This window comes from Molossus molossus, unplaced genomic scaffold (genome assembly GCF_014108415.1).
Source record: "Molossus molossus isolate mMolMol1 unplaced genomic scaffold, mMolMol1.p scaffold_m16_p_13, whole genome shotgun sequence".
In the NCBI taxonomy this organism is placed as follows: domain Eukaryota; kingdom Metazoa; phylum Chordata; class Mammalia; order Chiroptera; family Molossidae; genus Molossus; species Molossus molossus.
The window spans coordinates 51406232-51414939 of record NW_023425348.1 but is presented as its reverse complement, the minus strand read 5'-3'; the positions used below and the strand labels follow the sequence as shown (position 1 = coordinate 51414939).

The following is an 8708-nucleotide window of genomic DNA, read 5'->3' as shown; positions in this document are numbered from 1 at the left end:
AGAGTCACTGTACCTGGGTATAAATACCAGCTCCACCCCCCTTCAACAAATTTGACCATCTTTACAAATTAAGTATATTCCTAAGTCATAGTTTCCTTATCTCAGACATGAGCACACTATTACTATTTATCTCATAAGGTGTTTAAGATGACCCATGAGAAAGGTGTTCTGAATACATTCATTGGCTCTCTTCATATTCCTTGAACATGTCAAACTCATTCCTACCATGAGATCTTTGCACTAGCTGTTTCTTGCATGTTATTTCCCCCCTAGATCTTCCAATGGTGGGCTGCATTTTTAATCACAAAGTAAGTGTAAGTTCCACAGAAAGGGCTTTCTTGATTCTATAGTTAAAAGTAACCACTTAGTCCAGCACTCCCATATCACTTTCATTTAATTCTCCTGATGGCCTTTTTCTCTATCTGAGATAGGAGAGGTCATATGTCTTATCCAATGTCACATTTTCCACACATGGAATTGACTAACACATCATAGATATTAAAGAAATATTTGTGAAATTAATGCATTTGTTGTAGGTAGTCAATAAAGTAACCAGTACCCTACTTTCAATTGTTATAACATCATGATTAAAATACTTACTATACAGAGTTGTTGGGAGAAATTTAGTGAGAAAATTCTATCAAACACACAGCATATTGACCAGCACATTTCAGATATTGAGTAAATACTGGTTAGCTAACATGTCTTCTTGTATATTTTTTTGGCCTAGTACTTCAGTACATAAAGAACACAAACTTTTAAGCTAAAGATATGTTTTCTTCAAGCGATGTAGATCCTACAAAACATTTTCCAGAGTGTCTCTACCACTCTTTCCTCAACTATCAACTCCACACCCATGTCTTCTCACTGTTTTCCTTTTCTTCCCTGACAACAGTGCTTGAAACCAAACCACATATTGTATGGAAAGTCCTTGTCCATGCTGCCATCTCATATGCAGTAAAGTGGATGAACTCATGAAATGACCAGAGGAACTTAAGCTCTAAAAACAGCTATGGTACAAAGCAGCCCTTTCAGTTAGAAAATATCCTGGAAATGTTCCTGAAAATTCAAGAATTAATCCAGACATCGTGAACACAAATGAACCATCTGGGATGGGGATAGTTTCTCCATACCCTTTGCCTTCAAGATCTGCATGAATGGGAGACTGATATCGAACACCTCCAGCCTTAACTTATTGTCATGAATAGAAAACCAATACACATTTCAAAACAGTAAATTTATTTATTAGGTCTATTCAATGGCACAATTGTTAGCCAAGCAGTCACAGCCTTCTGGGGAACACTTCTGAAGATAGGATTACTTTCTAAGAATGTTTGGAAGCCATTCCAAAAAATGTTCTTACTTCTTAAACTTGAATTCAATCAACATTGTTAGGCACCTTTGTATGCCATGCTATAATTAGATCACACATAAACATTTTGCTCCTGCTACCCCTCATACTCTTCTAGGGGAGAAAAAAGCACTTTTCATATTTCACTCTTTCATACAGATTCTGACTGCAGGGGAGATAAGGGGTGATAGATGAGGAAGTTCCCAGGATATATTGTAGCATAATTTATGGCATTTATACAGATTTTCTTACTAGAATCTTTCTCATTACTGAATCCTGAACTTAAACTTAGCCACATGCATTTAACTCCCATTTCTCAGGGTCTCTCATCGAGAGTTGTCTTGCCATTGCCTTGATTAAAGTCCAGATGACATCAGTGTGTTTTATTATCTTATCAGAGTCTTGACCTCAAGAATATCTGCATCTGTGGAAGAAAGTTACTGAGCCTACTAGATGATGGCCAATCGTACCACAGTGAGCACATTCTTTCTACAGGGATTTTCCAGTTTCCCAGACCTGCAGGGTCTCCTCTTTGTGATGATTTTCTTTTCCCATATGACTATCCTAGCTGCAAATGTGTCTGTAATGGTGGCCATTAAGCTCAGCCACAACCTTCACACCCCCATGTACTTCTTCCTCTCTGGCCTGTCCTTTTCAGAAACCTGTACCACTATGGTAATCATCCCCCGAATGCTAGTGGACTTGCTATCAGACAGCAAGACCATCTCTCTCCCTGAATGTGCCACACAGATGTTTTTCTTCTTTGGCTTGGCAGGTAATAACTGCTTCATCATGGCTGCCATGTCCTATGACCGCTACACTGCCATTCACCACCCGCTGCACTACCCCATCCTGATGACCCACAGGAGCTGCTTTCAGCTCATGTTGGCCTCTTTTGTCACTGGGATTGTGGTGTCCCTGTGCATTGTCCTCATAGTATTCAACTTGTCTTTTTGTGACGCTAGCACCATCCAGCACTTTTTTTGCGACATCGCACCTGTAGTGTCTCTTGCTTGTGATTACACTCTTTTTCAGAAAATGACCCTCCTTGTATTCATCGTTTCTGTGTTAGTGGGCAGCTTTGCTTTAATTATGATTTCCTACATGTTCATTGTGTCCGTAGTCGTGAAGATGCCCTCTGCAAAGGGGAGGTACAAGGCCTTCTATACGTGCTCCTCTCACCTCACCGTAGTGTGCATACACTATGGATTTGCTGGCTTTGTCTATCTGAGACCCAAGGACAGTGATTCATTTCGTGACGATATGCTGATGGCTGTTACATACACGGTACTGACTCCTCTGCTTAATCCCATAGTTTACAGTCTAAGAAACAAAGAAATGCAAATAGCTCTTGGGAAAGTGCTAGACAATGTCTATAGGTTTTTGTCACAGATGGTAAGTAAAAAAACCCTCAACACTTATTAAAAATGCAAAAAATGTCCTTGGGTGATGATTAAAAAAAAAAACACAAAACATTCACAGAGCACTAATAAACAAAAGTGGAGAAAATGGAGTACTTCTAATAAATATCATCACTTCATGTACAAAGCAATCAAAATGTGTTCTAATTGCCTGATATGCCCTGGTCTCACTCCTTTCGTACTACAACTTAGATTTAGTTTTAGAGTATTGGAAAATGTTATTACATATATAAGTATATATATGTACATACACATGTACATATGTATGTAACAAAAATATAAAAGTGCTTTGGAACACTGGTTTCTCATAATTTTGGTTGCCTTTGGAGGAGGAGGAAAATTATTCTAAAAAGAAAAATGAAAGAAAGAGGTAGAGACAAACTGAGAGAGAAAGAAAGGAAGGGAAGAGAAAGATTACTAATCTACTTGAAAAAGGAGAAAACAGAAACACATTTAGAGTTACAATGAGTATAAGACAACAATACAGAGAAATTTCAAATAATTTTAATAAATTATCATTTTAAACTCTATTTAAAGTAAATTAGAAACTGAATGGTAATGGGTAACTATCTGAAAAAGTAAACTGATGAGAACTACGGAACAGAAATAGTCATTTTTAACATATCAAATTCCAGGATTAATATAGAAAAGACTGCCAAAGAGCTATGCTTTCCATCCCCCAATGATAGAGTAGACTAGATGATCTCATAATTAACTTCTTCAAGTCCTCAATAGGCAATAATTCAAATGCTATTTAAGTTAGAGCATAGATAATAACAAATATCTTCTAATTTATGAAAACCACAGAGGTGAAAGGTGCCATATGTAATTGAATCTAATTGAGGAGATTGTAGTCAAGTTCTCACATAGATTGTAGCAGATTATAGATGCTGTAGGAGGTCTAGGCATTTTGAGGTCACATTGTCTAATGGTACATCCACATGGTGTGACGTTACCAATGCTGTGGCAGGACTGAGGGGCTGGCATGTTTAAAGGATCAAGAGGCCAGTGGCAAAGTCTTTAATAAATTAAGGAGAAGAAATTGAGTGGTCAGTAAAGGACTCTGAGAACAACAGCATATTGTTTCACAGCTGGGTAGTATTGGTGTCAGTGAGTAATCTGTTGTCATGAGGACTGCACATAAACGATTTAGAAAGGTGGTAAGGAGTTTGGAGAATGTCAACATTGTGTAACGGTGACTTAGAAGAGGGGAGTAGGCACCTTCTCTTCAACAGAGCTGAGAAGCAGACGTACCTTTCTCATGCAATCAGGTTTAGTTAAGATGAAGAGATGGAGAATGTACTCTGTGGAAAGTTGATGAGTGGAAGAGAGAAGATTCCAAAATGAAAGTAGAACGTATCAGGAGAAACACCGTCAAAGAAAGAAGATTCCGAAGACGAGAAGCACAGCATTGTTCTGGGGTGAATTCAGCTGAGGAGAGCTGCTGGAAGGCTTGCCACTAAGGTTCTTATCAAAGCTTCATTGATTAGAAGTGGTCAGAACCGACTGAGTCTCCAGGTCTCATTCTTTGTTCAACATTGAATTAAAATTTGACTAGAGGTTCTCTGACAAGCCATTTCACAATCTTCACCATTCCATTTTCACAAATGCCCCCTGCTTAATATGAATTTTTTTACTGCCTCATATAATTATTGTAAGCTTTTTCATTTCATTAATTCTCAGTTGTGATCATATGGGATTCATCCCTGGGATACATGGTTATTTTAACATATGCATATCAATCTATGTGATATACCACATTAACAGAATGAAAGACAAAAACCACATGATCATATCAATAGATGTGATACACACACACACACACACACACACACGATGATATATTATGCAGCCATAAAAAAGATGGAAATCTTGTCATTTGCGACAACAGGGATGTTCCCAGAGAACTGATACTAATTAAAAAGAGCCAGACACAGAAGGAAAGATACTGCATGATGTCACTCATGTGTGGAATCTAAGAAAGTCAAATTCATAGAAGCAGAGAGTAGAATAGTAGCTGTCAGGGTTGAGGAGGTAGAGGAAATGGGGAGATGTTGGTCAAAGTGTACGACGTTGCTGTAATATAGGATGATTAAGTTCTAGGAATCTAATGTACAGCATGGTAACTGCACTTAATAATGTTGTATTTAATACTAAAAATTTGTTAAGAAAATACATCTAGGTGCTCTCACCATGCCACACCCCCACCCTCAAAAAAAAAGTAACTATGAGAAGAGATGGACATGTTAAATAGCTCGACTGTATTAATCATTTAACTATGTACATGTATGTCAAAACATCATGTTGTATGTCTTAAATATATCCAATTTTTGTTAAAAAGATAAAACATTAAATTTTTTAAAGATTAAAAAAACACGGCAACTAGCCTTTATTCATACCACTTGAATGGGAACCATTCTTTAAAAATAAGTTTTTATTGAATGTTTAGAGAGACAGGAAGAGCGAGAGAGATAGAAACATCTATGTCAGAGAGAAACATCATTTGGCTGCCTCCTGCATGCCTTTTACTGTGGATCGAGCCCGCAACCCGGGCATGTGCCCTGACAGGGAATCGAAGAAGGACCTCTCGGTCCATGGGACAACGCTCAAGCCACTGAATCACACTGGCCAGGTGGGAACCACGTTTTAAAGATTTATTTTTTTGATTGTTTTTTACTTCTTAAAAGAAAAGCACATGATGTATTCAACTTTGCTTCCTCAGTTAATAACCTAGTACTAGGGATAAAGGAGATACTAAATAAATATTCATGAAATTCTAGTTAACGTTTAACCAAAAGATATTTGTTAAATGCTTGCTCTGTACCAGACACTGTACTTTGAGTTAAAGATCATTAGCTCAACCTCCCACATCACTACTTTTACCCACCCACCGAAGTTTCTGCAACTGCACTTCCAACTCTCAGTGACCACTTTATTCCTGTCTTCCTTTATGTCTCCATTTAAATGTCATTTCCCCAGCAAACCTTCCTTATGTCTCAAAAATAAGTGCATTTGCCAACTGGTATAATGGGGAATAGAAATTGAGCAAAAGGCTACAGCATGGGGCTTTTGGCAGTGTGGTAGGTGAGCACATAGAAGTTTGAGGTCAAAGATGCCAAGGCAGCTATAATATGTGAGGCCACGATCCTGCAAAAGGAAAAACTGCAGATCAATGAGCCTGGAGTTTCATGTGTAATTTCTCATTAAGGAATTTGACTACTCCCAAGCTGCACATGGGCTGACGAGGTATCAAAACACCCAGTGGAAATCAGCTTGTGGGAGGCTGAAGATCTTAGCAGAAGCTTGGGCGTTTTGCAGTGCTGGTTTGGTAGAGTTTGTTAGATAGGCTATTTGAGGTAAAGGGGACCCATAATACCTTCTGCTTTTATTTGAGAGTCCTGAAGTACTACACCTTTAGACTAATCACTATATCCTAGAAATAAGGCCAAATAAGACACAGAAAAATGGGAAGATAGTCCATGTTTATGGATTGCAAAGATTAGCATTATTAAAATGGCCATATTACCTAAAGTGATATACGCATTTAATGCAATTCCCGTTAAAATCCCAACAGCATTTTTTTAGACTTAGAACAAAAAAAAATCCTCAAATTTGGCACTGTCAGTTTGGCTCAGTGGATTGAGCATTGTCCCATGGACTGAGAGGTCCTGGTTCAATTCCTGGTCAGGGCACATGCCCAGATTGCAGACTTGATCCCCAGTATAGAGCGTGAAGAAGGCAGTCAATCGATATTTCTCTCTCATATCGATGTTTCTCTTTTTCCCTTCCTCTCTCTCTAAAAAAATCAATAAAAACATATTTTTTTAAATCCTCAAATTTGGATGGTAACACAAAAGTCCTCAAATAGCCAAAGGAAAACTGAGGGGAAAAAGACAAAGCCAGAGGTATCACACTCCCTGGCTTCAAATTATTCTACTGAGCTACAATAATAAAAACTGGATAAGGAAGATGTGGTACATATATATAACGGAATACCAATCAGCCATAAGAAAAGATGAAATATTGTCATTTGCAACAATGTGGATGGATCTTGAGAGTATCATGCTAAGTAAAATAAGTCAGATAGAAAAGATAAGAACCATAGAATTTTACTCATATGTGGGATATAAACCAAAAAGCAACAAACAAACTCATAGACTCAGATAACAGTGTGATGGTTATCAGAGGGGAAGGGAAATGGAAGAAGATGAAGAGGTAAAAGGGGTCAAATACATGGTAGTGGCAGGAGACTAGACTTTGGGTGGGGAGCACATAGCTGATGCATTATGAAAGTGTATACCGCCCTGGCAATTTGGCTTAGTGGTTAGAGCGTTGGCCTGCGGTCCAGAGAGACCTGGGTTCGGTGTCCGCTAAGGGCATGTACCTCGGTTGCAGTTTGTCTTGGGCCCTGGTTGGTCGTGCAGGTGGCAGCCACTCAAGGTGTCACATCAACATTTCTCTCTCTCTCTCTTCCTCTCTCTCCCTCCCACTCTATCTGAACAAAAAATGGAAAAATGTCCTCTGGTGAGGATAAAAAAAAAAAAAGGGAATACCTGAACGTTCTATAATGTTATTGGCCAGTGTTATTCCAGTATATTTAATTTAAAAAGATTAAAGGTACAGGAAAGTAGAGTAGGTATAATAGGTGAGGAAACAGCTTTGAGAAAATATTAAGAAATAAAATTGGCCGGCATGAGTAGGTAGTTGACGATACTGTCACCACTGCCTGTTGCCTCAGATGGAAAAAAAAACAGTACTCTCTTGTAGAATCTTCTAAATTAGCAACTTTATTAAAGTATAATTTACATACACACAATTTAAATATACAAGTTGATGCCTCTTGTCAAATGCATACACTTGTATAACCACCACCCCAATCACAATGTACAAAAATATCCTCAGCCCCAAGAAATTACCTCTTGCCCCTTTGCTTTCAATCTTCTCCAATGCTCTTCCATAGGTAAGTGTTTTACAGAATGGGAAGAACGCCAATGACTTCGTCAGTCTCAACCCACCTCAGAAAAAGAACAGTTTCTGAAATTTATACAGACTAAGAACTGTTTTTTGTTTGTTTGTTTGTTTTTATCCTCGCTCGAGGACGTTTTTCCATTTTTTTATTGTTCAGATAGAGTGGAAGGGAGAGAAAGAAACAGAGAGAGAGAGAGAGAGAGAAACATTGATGTGAAAAGGACACATCGAGTGGCTGCCACCCGCACAACCAACTGGGGACAAACTGCAACCGAGGTACGTGCCCCTAGTGGGAACCGAACCCCAGTCTCTCTGGACCACAGGCCGATGCTCTAATCACTGAGCCAAACTGGCCAGGGTAAGACTAAGAACTGTTTTAACAATATAACAGTTCAGGATCAAAGGCGTTTTTGGTCCCCACAGGGATATCCTTGATCCTTCTCTTTTGACACATTGTTTGGAGAAAATGATTTTTACCATTCCTAACACTCTTTTCCCCCCTTTTGGAGAGACATCCACTAGCAAAACATATCTGATATCTTTCTAGGCCTCACACTCTCCTCTCTTAGAAGGAGTAAATGAATGGTAAATTTGGATTTGCTGTTGTATTAGTTTTAGACGGCAAGCAGCCATAACAAAGTAGCACACACTGGGGGGTTAAACAACAGATGTTTACTGTTCCACAGTTCTGGACTCTAGAAGTCCAAGATCAAGGTATCAGCAGGATTGGTTCTGTCTGAAGGATGTGGGATCTGTCCCATGCTGCTCGCTTAGCTTCTGGTGGGTTGCTGGTAATCTTTGGAGTTTCTTGGCTTGTAGAAGCATCACCCATATCTCTTCTTTATTTTCACATGATGTTCTACCTGTGTGTTATCTGTGTCCAAATTCTCCCTTTTTAAATGTAACTATACCAGTCATATTAAATTAGAGCCCCCCCCCCCAGCTCCACTATGACTTTATCTTAATCA

At 38.7% G+C, this 8708-nt stretch overlaps 1 protein-coding gene across 1 annotated transcript; it reads left to right on the top strand.

Annotated features, from left to right (window-relative positions):
- Positions 1-1807: 1807 nt before the first annotated feature.
- On the top strand, positions 1808-7810 carry LOC118628608 (olfactory receptor 10T2-like). The gene is made up of 2 exons (XM_036259582.1): positions 1808-2746; positions 7733-7810. The coding sequence occupies exons 1-2, from the start codon at positions 1808-1810 to the stop codon at positions 7808-7810; spliced, it is 1017 nt and encodes a 338-aa protein (XP_036115475.1).
- The last annotated feature ends 898 nt before the right edge of the window (positions 7811-8708 follow it).